The sequence below is a fragment of the Eurytemora carolleeae genome, unplaced genomic scaffold (genome assembly GCF_000591075.1).
Source record: "Eurytemora carolleeae unplaced genomic scaffold, Eaff_2.0 scaffold45, whole genome shotgun sequence".
In the NCBI taxonomy this organism is placed as follows: Eukaryota; Metazoa; Arthropoda; class Copepoda; order Calanoida; family Temoridae; genus Eurytemora; species Eurytemora carolleeae.
In genome coordinates, this window is record NW_019396182.1 from 332,089 (window position 1) to 345,480 (window position 13,392).

General features: G+C 30.0%; 3 protein-coding genes across 3 annotated transcripts in view; 1 reads left to right on the forward strand and 2 right to left on the reverse strand.

The window, feature by feature from the left end:
- Positions 1–1,513, forward strand: part of LOC111697472 (uncharacterized) — a 6,305-nt gene extending 4,792 nt beyond the window's left edge. The window contains exons 5-6 of the mRNA XM_023467494.1: positions 158–262; positions 971–1,513. Coding sequence (XP_023323262.1) covers positions 158–252 — 95 coding nt within the window. The 3' untranslated portion in view covers positions 253–262; positions 971–1,513. The remainder of the gene's footprint in view (positions 1–157; positions 263–970) is intronic.
- A 2,283-nt stretch (positions 1,514–3,796) lies between these two features.
- On the reverse strand, positions 3,797–6,443 carry LOC111697454 (phosphatidylcholine:ceramide cholinephosphotransferase 2). The gene is made up of 4 exons (XM_023467476.1): positions 6,361–6,443; positions 5,830–5,883; positions 4,953–5,041; positions 3,797–3,987 (listed from the first exon to the last, which is right to left on the reverse strand). The coding sequence occupies exons 1-4, from the start codon at positions 6,402–6,404 to the stop codon at positions 3,812–3,814; spliced, it is 363 nt and encodes a 120-aa protein (XP_023323244.1). The 5' UTR covers positions 6,405–6,443; the 3' UTR covers positions 3,797–3,811.
- Positions 6,444–7,435: 992 nt separating this feature from the next.
- LOC111697455 (cell wall protein RBR3) lies at positions 7,436–11,743 on the reverse strand. The gene is made up of 8 exons (XM_023467477.1): positions 11,691–11,743; positions 10,952–11,372; positions 10,306–10,336; positions 9,827–9,869; positions 8,785–8,865; positions 8,108–8,168; positions 7,866–7,975; positions 7,436–7,582 (listed from the first exon to the last, which is right to left on the reverse strand). The coding sequence occupies exons 2-8, from the start codon at positions 11,352–11,354 to the stop codon at positions 7,436–7,438; spliced, it is 876 nt and encodes a 291-aa protein (XP_023323245.1). The 5' UTR covers positions 11,355–11,372; positions 11,691–11,743.
- Positions 11,744–13,392: the final 1,649 nt, after the last annotated feature.

Here is a 13,392-nt window from a genome sequence, read left to right on the forward strand (position 1 = left end):
TTACGATTAGAAAAAGAGCAAAGACGAAAATTAAATTTTTTTAACGGTTTTTATGATTAAACAAAGAGCAAAGACCACAATTGTTTCATTTTTGACTGTATTACTGATTAGAAAAAAGAGCAAAGACGACATTTATTCATTCTTGCTTTCCCTGTAGATATTGCTGACTTCTTCAACCGACCACTGGAACCAGAATGGGATAGATATAGAGATCTTGTCAGAAACAATCGGATACATTGGCGCAGAATCTAACAATATTTAGGTAATTATATAACTTTATATCCCTGGATAACATTCTCATCAGCCTCTAATTTCGATACAAATAAGACATTTTATAATCCACACAGGCCACATAATTAAGAACCATAGAAAATTAAAATTTCATACGAAAAGAAAAGCTGCATTGACGCTTGACTTTAAAAATAAAGCTCCAGAACTAATATGCTAGTTTAGACAATTATTAACAGAACTAATATTCTAGTTAAGACAATTATAAACGGAACTAATATTCTAGTTTAGACAATTATAAGAACTAATATTCTAGTATAGACAATTATAAACAGCACTAATATTCTATTATAGACAATTATAAACAGAACTAATATTCTAGTTTAGACACTCATAAACAGTACTAATATGCTAGTTTAGACAATTATAAACAGAACTAATAGTCTAGTTTAGACAATTATAAGCAGAACTAATATTCTAGTATAGACAATTATAATCAGAACTAATATGATAGTTTAGACAATTATAAACAGAACTAATATTCTAGTATAGACAATTATAAACAACCAGAAAAAAGGATTTTGTAAAGAACTGCTAACTCACGAAATAACTCTGATTTTATAACCCATTTATCTTTGCACAGTTCAAATGTCTACAACATTGGACTGCAAAGATATAGGAATTAGAAAATCAGAGTTTGTGACAAAGACTCAATTCCTTTGAAACCTCTAATATTTTTTAGAATTTGACGGTGCTCTGGTCGATCCCTGTAATGTATGATGTATCTACATTAAACAAAATACTCTAGTCTTAAATATTGTTATGTTTTTAAATTTTTAATTTAATAATTGTTTTAGTTTTATTTTGCAAATTTGTGATTTTTAATTTTTAATTTGTTTTAGATTACAAAGTGTAAAATAAAAAAATTCAATTTTGTTACCGTAATATTTTCTTATGCAGTTTTGTTGACATACCCACATTGAACAATATAAAAAAATATAACATGCTGGTTGTTAGTCATGACACGATATAAATGGGATAAATTAATTCTTTATGATTCTAAAAAAACCTACACAAATTCACTATAATTTACAAATAAAAAGATGTATTTTCTTGATAAAATATAAATTTTACATAACAAAATATATATTGTCAAAAATTGCATTAATCAGATCTGTTAGTTGTAACATGAATCAAAATCACAAAGTGAAATTTTACAGTTTAAAGACTGTACATGACAAGTTTTCAAATTTTACAGTTTAAAGACTGTACACGACATGTTTTCAAATTTTACAGTTTAAAGACTGTACATGACATGTTTTCAAATTTTACAGTTTAAAGACTGTACATGACATGTTTTCAAATTTTACAGTTTAAAGACTGTACATGACATGTTTTCAAATTTCCCCTTTAAATTGCCCAATGCCCAAGTCACAATAATAGTTCCCTATAAACCTTTGGATAAGCAAAAATCGGTGTTTCTTTGTTTCTCTAAAATTTGATTGTTTTAAAATGTGGTTCTCAAAATAAAAGATTTGCGGATTTGTACAATTTAGGAAGAATATTTATGAAAAAATCGTCGATAACTTGTTATTCCATTAAAGGGCTGAAATGTGACGTGTGTATGACGTGTACATGACGTGTACATGATATGTACTTGACGTGTACATGACGTGTGAATGACGTGTGAATGAATTGTACATGGCGTGTGAATTAATTACACTTCTAACCACGTCTACAGTCCCTTTAAGTAACAATGCAATTTTTTTACTAAAAATAATAAAAGAGTCATCTATAAATCTAAAGGAAAATGTTTCAATTGTTTAATGAATATTTTCGTGCCAAGTTAGAGATAAAAATAATATCAAAATCTAGATTAATAAAATCAAATGGTAACCTGGAAATGTTAATAAAAAACGAGCATTACATAATTTTTTGTTTAAAAAACTACATTCAAATTCAAAATAGGAAAACTGACTCTTATTAATATATTTTTTTTACATAAGTTTATTGTTTAAAGAGCACCGGAGGTTCAAGTTTTTGATTTAAGGATTGGAGAGAATTAGACTTGAAAACATACAAGGTTATCCACAAAGAATGAGAATTGAACGACGATTAAAAACTCTATGACGGTCACAATGTTGAATTAAATCTTTAGACTGAAATATAGTCTATTTAGTCTATTTACTTGGGCAATGAAGGAAAGAAGTTTACTGTTGTTTCAAGAATTTTAAATATTAAGAAAAAGCTCGTGTAAATTTTAGACAGTCGTCTCTGAAGTCTCATCCTTTGTGGATAATCCTGAAATAAAAGTCTAAAATCAAATCTTACAATCATATTCAGCAGAAGACAAGTTAAGAAAAATCATGATCAACTTTTTTTTTCTTAACTATTTTGGGNAAACTAAAGTAAATTAAAAATACATTTCAAGTCAAACTAAAGTAAATTAAAAATACATTTCAAGTCAAACTAAAGTAAATTAAAAATACATTTCAAGTCAAACTAAAGTAAATTAAAAATACATTTCAAGTCAAACTAAAGTAAATTAAAAATACATTTCAAGTCAAACTAAAGTAAATTAAAAATACATTTCAAGTCAAACTAAAGTAAATTAAAAATACATTTCAAGTCAAACTAAAGTAAATTAAAAATACATTTCAAGTCAAACTAAAGTAAATTAAAAATACATTTCAAGTCAAACTAAAGTAAATTAAAAATACATTTCAAGTCAAACTAAAGTAAATTAAAAATACATTTCAAGTCAAACTAAAGTAAATTAAAAATACATTTCACGTCAAACTAAAGTAAATTAAAAATACATTTCACGTCAAACTAAAGTAAATTAAAATACATTTCACGTCAAACTATAGTAAATTATAATACATTTCACGTTAAACTAAAGTAAATTTCAATAAGTTTAAAATCTTATATGTTTTCAATCATATTTCAAACTCCTTTTATTAAACATCTTTAGAAAAGAAGAACAATGTTCAGGATTTCTTTTAGACTCAAGAAATGATTTTAATCAGACCAATGCACATGAGACACAGCAGTTATGAAATGTAAACATACACTTAATTACACTCTAAGAAAATTCAAATTTTCATCTTATCAAACTTCTTGGGTCACCAACATCAAATTCACCTTAGTAGAATCATTCAAAAAAATTTTAAGAATGATTCTGCCAAGGTGAATTTTATGCCAGTGCTCAAACAAATTAGGTTAGATGAAATTTGAAATTTCGAGGGAGTGACAGCAATTAAAAAAGTGCCAAAATTGGGAAGTTTCCCGAATTTCTATTTTCTTCAAAAGTAAAATTGCTGTACATGGGGTCATGTTTTTAACTAAAATTCATGTATTTGTGGCCTGCTCTTGGTAGAAATAAACCAAACTCAAAAAAAACAAGAATAAAAGTAATTTTCAGAAAATTGATCTAACATAGTTCAAAAACCTAATTTTGATTATGCAGAAAGTGGTTGAATCTATCAATCTATCATAAAGGAAATAAAACTTCTCGCAAAAAATAATTTACTGTTTTGAACAGTATTTTTCCAGTTTTTTACTTAGGAATGCATATTCGATATTACTTGCTCGTCTTCAAATCCTCATGTTTAGTAGGAACACTGTACCTGCTTGTGACCCAATAAGCTATAAAGACATCAATGGAGTAATGTCCGCGTCCAAGCAAAAGGAAGACGACTCCCGTCACGAGTGCGCAGAGTGCAATGCCGTGAAATATTATCCAATTTCTAGGCGAGTCTAAAAGCATAGAGTTGTTATTTAGACATCAAAAGTCAAGTTTTTTTTCTCATCCTTTTCGATACTTTCCCGCCAAAAGTTCAGATATATATCCCCGAAAAAATATCTCTTACTTCTGGAATTACGAAATGGCTTTCAAAGAGGGGGGGGGATTCTAGAAAATATACACCCCTGAAGTGTATGCAAACACTATGCATCTCATCAAACTCTGATTTTCGAATTCTTACAATCTGGTGCCTAAGAATTTCAAATAACTCTGAATTCTGTCAGATAATCAATATCAAAGTTGTGCAGTGTGAGGAGGAGTAGATATGCATGCTTAGTTTCTTTCTTATTATATTCAATCAGAACTCCTTCTTTTGAAGAGCTTTTAAGAAGTACAACAAATTTTAAGATTTCTACCACAGTGGTCCGCTACGGGCATTTATATCAATACAATGAAAACGACTTTTCTCTCTAAGTTTTGATTTAGAACTTTTTCAAATCAAAATTATAAGAAATCAAAGAGAAGCTTCTCTTTGTTTCCATGTTTATGCTTTTTGAAACCAAAATTTAAATCAAAAGTCGTCTTCTTGTATGGATATATAAGACAATTATGCAACCGATTATGCAAAAATAGAGGAGCTCCGCGGTCGAAAAATCTATTATTGTTTAATATAAAATGTTAAAAAGAAAAAAAGAAAGAATAATTACATTCTCTGATGACGAAGAACGCTAAAAGCATCGCCATTGTGTGCCCGGAGAATATAAAGTCACCACAGTAAACCTATATTTAAAAACAGAATTATTGAATAATAATTTTAAAAACATATTTTGAAATTATTGTTTAATGTCGAATGACAACTTTTACTTTACCAAATGTCCCTCTGTTGGAGGAATCTTTAAGCAGGGGCTATAATAATAATAATAATAATAATAATAAAAATAATAATAATAATAATAATAACAATAACAATCATATTAACCTATAAATGTAATTGAATGATTGAGTTTAGGTGAGCAGTAATATGTTGTATCAGGTTTAGGCAGTACAGTTATGTACATTGTTATTCCCCTAAACAAGACAATGTACACTTTAAAGGGACTGTACGCGTATATTCAAGTGAACCTCTATGCAAGGATGACAATACCTGATTCACAACGGCTGGTGGTACATTCTGATCAATATTGTCGTTTTTTAAAAGGTTTTTTCTGAAGTAGAAATGCGCAAGTCCCTTTTGAAGAGAGAGCACAAACAATCAGTTTTCAAAACTGTAAAAAATTGATTCTATATTCTTGATCAGATTTAAGGGTAACGTTGTAAATCGAGCATTGCAATCTTTTTGCATGGAGGGTTGCATGAAATTACACCTAAAGCCCCTTGATATATAAAAGTTTACTTTACTTGAAAACTGGAATGTTTAAAGGACAAAACTCAACAGCTTAACAGCTTTACAGGCTGGCAAAGCAAATAATAATTTTTTTTGGAGATTCTGAAAGTAATTTTAGAGAATCTAAATTTTTTTCTAAATTTCCACAAATTCCCAGTCATTTAAGTAATTTTCTTAGCTTTTAAGGCATTCAATAAGTTTTTAAAATCAGAAAAATGAACCATCATCAGGTTCTGGCAAGAATTTAGGGAATCTGCGAAATTCCCAAAATTGCCCAACATTTGGGGAATTCCCCAAATTCCTTAGATAATCTGAGGGTGGCATATTTTTCATCTATGGGACATTTCTGAAAAGCCCTAGTTATTTGGGAATTTTCCCAAATTCCTAGACATTTGGGAATTTTTTTGCAAATTCCCGGATATTTTCACAAATACATATTTTGTCGGGTCATCATGCCCCGGGCATCTCCTACCTGTAGAAATAAAGCATTCCAACCATTAGAAATATCCTTCGAAAAACAATCATCCTGCAATTACAAATAATTTAAATAAATAAATAATATTTTTTCCCTCGCATGTACTCGTCACTAGGGCTGGTTCCGGTCAAATTTTTATTTAACCGTTCGTTAGCGGTTATGTTAAAATAATTTCAAAAAGAGACTTTAATTATTTAGCTAAAACGGTATTTTCCGTTGTTTTTAAAACCGATTATTTAATGTAAGAATAATTGGAAACTTTAAAGGCAACATTGAAAATAGCAAAACTCGTAACAAATGTCAAATACAAAAGTTGCCGTTTTGTTAAAACAAATCCGTTCGTTTGTTTTTATTAACCGTTATTTGTGTTCAATAACGGCTAAATTCCTTTAGATTTTAAAATTATCGGGTTTTGAGGTTTGTTGACAGAACGTTGTAAACACACTTGTAAAAAATAATGTTTTACGTTGATGTCGAAATTAATAAATATATCGATCTAATCTTTATCTATATTCAATATGTTTATACCTGTGTTTGTGAATAAGAACAAGTGTAAAGGCAGTAAGCGTCATCACAATAATAATATATTCAGTGCCAGCTAAACCCCACTCCTGATCAATCAATCAATTAATCAAATAACCCAGAAAATACATCAAAATCAATCAAATAATCAAATAAAATACATCAAAATCAATCAATTAACTAATCATTCGATCAATCACTCGATCAATCAATAAACCAAACAATCAATTACTCCTTTAAATTGATTAACTAATCAAATAATCAATCGATCAATTGATCAATTATTCCTATCAATACCTATTAACGCACTGATTACTCGTTTGAAATTTGTAAATTAATGAAAACAATTTTAACAAATTTGATGAAAAAACATTGCTTACTCGACTCAAACTCTGATTTACTGATCTTATCTCTGCAAGCTTATGTTGTAAATTTTTGACATTTAAAGGTAATAATATCAATATATGTCAGGATTTATTATGAAGACAATATAAAAAGTCTACGACCTCAGGTTGCAAAAATTAGAGAACTTGCTTAAGCAAATCTTTCTAATTAATGGTAAAACAAGAAGAAAAAAATGATTTATTGTTACAGTTTATTTCTTCATGTTTATTAAATATTTCATCATTTCTGAGAATTCTGCTTAATCGAATAGTCAAAATTTGAAATATCACTGACTAACGTCATCAAAAATTGCAAAGATATATACAGTGATAACCAGATGTAGAATAGGAAGACGACATTAAATCAATACAAGTGTATTTTATGCTGTAACAATACAAGTAGATTTATTACAGTGGTAGGCGGTTAAATCAATTCAATGAAGACGACTGTTATATTTTGATTGTTTACAAGCATTTTTCAAATAATAAGTTTACACGTAATTAAAGATAAGCTTTTTGATCGACAGCTTTTCTTTGTTTTCATGTTTATGTTCCATGCATCAAAATTGAAATCGGAAGTCGTCTTCATTGTCTTGATATGTGCGACGACGACTGTATAGTATACATCAATTCACTTTTTCGGTGAATTATAGGTCTGTTTACACTGCACAATTGCCGTGTCTCGTGTTTTCATTGGACTATTTAAAGTCATAACTTGAATCTAAAAGTCGGATTCCCATTCTTCCCTTTAAACTGGTGTATTTACCTGGAATAAATGTTAGCTCTGGGATAATAACATTATCAGGTTTCACCACGCCGTTGATATCTCCAGGTTCCTCTCCAACCTGCAGAACAGTCTTGTTAATCGTTCAAATTGTTGAAAGCAAAATTTAATAAAACTTACAAGATTTAGAAACTGTGTTTTGCTATTATAATTAAACTTTGCAATATCTGTATTCTAAAAATAGGAAAAATGACAACATGTTCGTTTCTGCTTCGTTTTTAGATCGTTTTTGAGAAAATTTTTAAAAAATGTTTGATTTTCTTACTCAACTGAAAATGTTGACCCTGAAAGCAAATATCGGGAAAAATGACCCAAAAACGAAGAAACTTAAAACACATCACTACCTGGAGAACAGTGTCAGGCTGGTCAACGGACCTGGTGGCCAGGGGAGGAGAAGGGTACGGCAGGTGAATGATTGCATCATGTGAAGACGTATTTATGACTCCTGAAGGACCTGCAGTTAGGGATGGGCATCAGTTTTGTTTTGATTTTTTAGAAAAATCGTATTCCGTTGTGAAAATTCGTTTATAAACAGTTTCGAATTTAGTTTTTAAAATATGTTTTACCGGAAGTTGCCCATCCTTACCTTGAGTTAAACCGGATGCTGTGGTGGACGGATGCGAAAGATCTGAGAGAGTTTGATAAGTCTAAAAGATCATACATTAAAATGACATATTTGTAATTTTTATGAAAATTAAGCGAGTGATTTTTTTTATAAAATGAAATCACTACACCAATTTGATTCAAATAACATCATTTTAAAATTTTTAAGATTTTTTTTATCTTGCACAAGATTGTTGCATTACCAACTGAATGGTTGATAATGCAATGAATTAAAAAACGTAATAATTTTCTTTCTTTAAAAGAACATGAAAAACCTTTTTTTTAACCCTCCTAAATATGTTGGTTTAAGTCAGTATTGACCAGTACCCCAAAAGATAAATATGATTGCTGGTTGTTTTAAAGGTTTCCACTATAAGATCTCGTTTGAGAAACATCAAATAGACATGAAAGCAGTATTGATTTATCAATTAATAAAGAATGGTTTATACTCTAACCCTTTTTATTTAGAGGGAACACTTTTATTTAGCCTTTTAGGAAAATAATGTATGCGCAGGGCCATTATCTCCAGATTCCTACCAGTGATTTAGTCCGTGGTTCTCTTATCTCCAGGTTCCTACCTGTGATTGAGTCCATGGTTCTCTTGGCTCCAGGTTCCTACCTGTGATTGAGTCCGTGTTTCTCTTATCTCCAGGTTCCTACCTGTGATTGAGTCCATGGTTCTCTTGGCTCCAGGTTCCCATGTAGAAGAGGAGTTCCAGGTTCAGGGTCAACCTCTTCACACTGATTACAAATATATTAGTTCCAGGTTCAGGGTCAACCTCTTCACGCTGATTACAAATATATTACAATCTTGACATTTCTGATAATTAATTTTATATTTTAACAATAAGCTAAGGCGGGATGCAAATGATGAAAATTAGCAAAATGTTGAGACGTTCGGCCAAACCATTAATACTTCAGGACAGATTCTTATCTTAGCGAATTTTCACAAAAATTGTGTTTTTAGTATTCATAATTTATTAGACAGCTTGAAAAACAGATCAATAGATAAATGTAAAAGAGATTGACAGTCAGATTTAAGTACAGATTAATTGAAAGAATAATGGACAGATCAATGGGCAGGTTAATGGACAGATTAATAGACAGACTAATAGATAGATTAATAGACAGACTAATAGACAGGTTGATGGACAGATAACTGGACAGATTAATAAACAAATTTTTAGACAGATAATGGAGACAGATTATAGATAGACAGATTAATTTACGGATTATAAACAGACTAATGAACAGATTAATAGACAGAATAATGGACAAATTAATAGACAGATTAATGAACAGATCAATGGACAGATTAATGCACATATTAACAGACAGATTAATAAACGGATTAATAGACAGATTAATGTACAGATTTATAGACAGATTACTCGACAGATTACTAGACAGATAAATAGACAGATTAATGGACATATTAATGGACAGATTAATAGACAGATTGCTAGACAGATTAATAAACAGATTAATAAACATATTAATAGAAAGATTACTAGACAGATTGCTAGACAGATTAATAGACAGATTAATAAACAGATTTATTGACATATTAATGGACAGATCAAATTGAAAGGTTAATGAACAGATTAATAGACACATCAATGGACAGATTAATAGACAGATTAATAGACAGATAAGTAGATAGACTGAAAGACCGAATAATAGAAATAGTGAAAGAACTAACCTGATCTTCTATCTTTAATCTAGTAACACCATCTGTGTGAAATCTACAGATTGAAACATTCTATAATCACCCCCCCCCCCCCTCTCCTATAAACATTTATTATTTAGCTTAAATGAACTAAAAGAATAATTTCTAGCCACCCTCCATCCAAAGATGACAATACCTGATTCCTAATGGTACCCGGAAACCTTTTTCTGATCAATAATGTGGAATTTTTTTTTTCAGGTTTAAAAGTGTTCAGTTCTGATAATTTCGATAAGATTTGTTTGTAGTAGAAATGCGCAAGTAATTTTTATAGAGAACCACAATTAAAATAATTATTTTTTAAAATTATAAACTTTGATATCTAATTCATACTTGATCAGACAAAGCTTGAAATGTTCAAATTGTGAATTGGGCATTATACCATCTTTGCATGAAATTAAGCTTACAGTCCCTTTAAAACATTTTTTAATGAATGTTGAAAAAAGAATGTTTTCCTAACAGATCCATAGTTTCTTCTCTTAAAACCTGAGAACCCAAAATTCAAATTATAAAACTAAAAATATTCATGTATGCAGAAAAAAAATCAAAGGCAATTGATAAAATTAAAAATATTTTATATTACTTTAGGAAATTTGGATAGTTCAGGAGTCGGCTCTCCTCTACCGTGGTCTGCGTATATATCAATACAAATAGTTCCCTGAAATGATGATATAATACAGAGGCTGACATATATTTCAATACAGTGTCCGATACTGAAACACTACAGGGTCAAACACAAAGGATGAGACTATAAAGACGATTTTAAACTTTAAAGATATGAGAAACCCAAAGATAAATGAAGTCTCCTGGTTGGGATAAAGTCATGAAATAGCTGATAAAATTATTTGGCAAAGAAAGACACAATCTCACAGTTGCAGGGCATCATGAATATGAGGAAACATACAGTTTAACTTTCGAACAGTCGTCTCTGAAGTCTCATCCTTTGTGGGTAACCCTGTATATAATAAAGACTGGTCTAGGTGAATTAACAATGTACTATATCACCATTTCAATGTATAACTGACACTGTATTGATATATATGCTGATCACTGTACAATATTTGTTGCTTAATGAAATACCCTGTTTTATAGTTTAAATCCCTGAAGAAGTTTGTGAGTCTGCTCCGGAAGTACTTGATTGTCTTGACAATGATCTTGGTGTTCCAACTCCACTTGAAGGACGGGTATCAATGTCGTCCTCTGTGTGGCGGGATACGCGACGGGACGGTTCAGCTCTTCCCGACATCCTACTACTAGGTCTAGAGACTATTCTAACATTGTCAGGTTCAGGTTCAGAGGATAGAGTTGTTGGCAAACCTGAATCTGCAGAGGAGATATTGATCGAAGTGATCAATTCTGCTGAACTAGATGATCCCTTGGGATTGCTTGGAGATGAACTAGATGATCCCCCTGGATTGCCTGGAGATGAACTAGATGATCCCTCTGGATTGCCTGCAGGTTGTACTGACAATAAGTCAGGATCAGTCAACGCCTGGACTTCCATATTCCATTAGAAGTTACCCTGCAAATAAAGAAGGTTAAAGAAAAAACCAAATGCTAAGGGGTTTTTATACAGTTTTCTTTTTCTTTAAACTATTTATTTTCAAAATCATTGGGGTCGCTGATGGGCATGGATGCCAAATTTTTCTGATAAATAATTCTCAATTTTGAAAAAAAATTCCTCTCCACAATTTTCATTTGAATATTGTAGTTTAGTTTTTGGGTTCTTAATTGAATTTGGATAAAATCGATAGAAAAAATTTGCTATTTTCATTCTTATGATGTAAAAACATGGGTTATATTCTATTCCGAAAAATGTAAATATGAAAAAAAAACTCACCAAAGACACGCATAAAAAACCAGTTACTCGATCTCTAGGTTCATCTAAACTATCTGAAATAGTTACACAATAGAGAGAAATGTAACCTTTATGTTAGCTTCGAAAATAATTACCAATTCATTTACTATAAAGGAAACTAATTATTCTCATCAAGCTCCAAAAGTTCGAGTCTTAAATCTTTGAAACCTTTTAGACCTTTGATATTTTAAACTGTGAATTCTGGTTAGATCAGAAAGTTAAAGTTTAAATATCAAAGGATTAGATAGTACAGTTCATTTGTTGTAACTTGTAATACACACCTTTAACGTGAAAGTTTCTAAGCAAAGAAATTAAGTTTTTGCCAAAAACTGAAATTTTTAATCCATATCTCAGTATATTCTGATTGTGTAAAAAATCAGAGTTTGGGAAAAAACACTCAATGCCTTTGTAAAAAAAGCGTGCAATGCTAATACTTTTTTTTGATTTTCAACCTCAAAAAGGAATTAAGCCACCAACTCAGACTAAAACCTATATATGTCGTAGACCTCTTTTTTATACTATGATCAAATGTGAGATCAAATAATCTAAGTTTTAAATATCAAAGGTTTGAACCATCAGGTTGCAAACAAATAAGGATAAAATAGTTTAAGTTTGTGACAAAGACTGAATTTCTATTGTTTTATTTTTATAAAAATGTTAAGAATAAATTTAAGATTGTAATTGAATCAGTGTTTTCTGCGACATTCCTTCATGATCACCTGAATTTCACGTTCAATTTCGAACTTAAATCTAAAGTTTAAAAAATAATTGGACTAATAAAAGATGAAGGATTAAATAGCATTTTCTATGAGAGTATCACTGCAAACCAAGATGTGCATGCTCTCCTCATGCACAAATTGAGCAGTATTTTGTCATATACTCCATTTAAGCTTAAGGTAACATCAAGCGGTTTGTATTTTTAAAATGTATATGTCCAGGGCTACAAAAAAGTATGAATGAATTGGTGAGGCAAAACCAAAGGCCAAGGCTGTATACAAATTTTATAAGTAACTTTTAGAGTTGTCTAGATTTGAGTGGTATTGTTTAACCTTTATCTGGTCTTTCAGGCTCACAAATTCACTATCTATCTATCTATCTATTTATCTATCTATCTATCTATCTATCTATCTATCTATCTTTAGAAGGTTTCCGCTTGTAATGACACTATTCATTTAACTATTTCTATTCACCGCAAACTCAAATTTTCTAATCCCTATGTTTTTTTGCAACATGATGGTGTAAAAATTTTTTATTTCAAACTTAAATCATTTGATAAAACAGAATTAATAGTTTAAAATATCTAAGGTCTACATTAGCAAAGATAAAGGGATATGAAAATCAGAGTTTGAAACAAAGACAAGACTCAATTACTTTATATAGTTGCAGATCATTATAAATTATAATTTCTCAGCATTAGACAACTTTAAGCATATTTTTGTTCTGTATTTCCCCTTTATTCTTTTTCTTCTTTCTTTTAATTGTTTTTCGTATTTTTCGTATTTTTAGTTCATCTATATTCCTATTTCTTTTCGTTCTTCTCACCCTTTTTAGTCTTTTTATATTAGTCTTTTTATATTAGTCTTTTTATATTAGTCTTTATATATTAGTCTTTTTATATTAGTCTTTTTATATTAGTCTTTTTATATTAGTCTTTTTATATTAGTCTTTTTATATTAGTCTTTTT

Coding starts and splice junctions, on each gene's coding strand:
- LOC111697454 (XM_023467476.1), bottom strand. CDS start 6,404: ATGACGCTTACTGCCTTTACACTTGTTCTTATTCACAAACACAG. Junction 5,042..5,829: donor GGAATGCTTTATTTCTACAG/GTAGGAGATGCC, acceptor TGTCTTGTTTAG/GGGAATAACAATGTACATAA. Junction 3,988..4,952: donor TCATTCAATTACATTTATAG/GTTAATATGATT, acceptor CTATGCTTTTAG/ACTCGCCTAGAAATTGGATA.
- LOC111697455 (XM_023467477.1), bottom strand. CDS start 11,354: ATGGAAGTCCAGGCGTTGACTGATCCTGACTTATTGTCAGTACAACCT. Junction 9,870..10,305: donor AGAAACTATGGATCTGTTAG/GAAAACATTCTT, acceptor TTCAATCTGTAG/ATTTCACACAGATGGTGTTA. Junction 7,976..8,107: donor AGCATCCGGTTTAACTCAAG/GTAAGGATGGGC, acceptor CCCTAACTGCAG/GTCCTTCAGGAGTCATAAAT.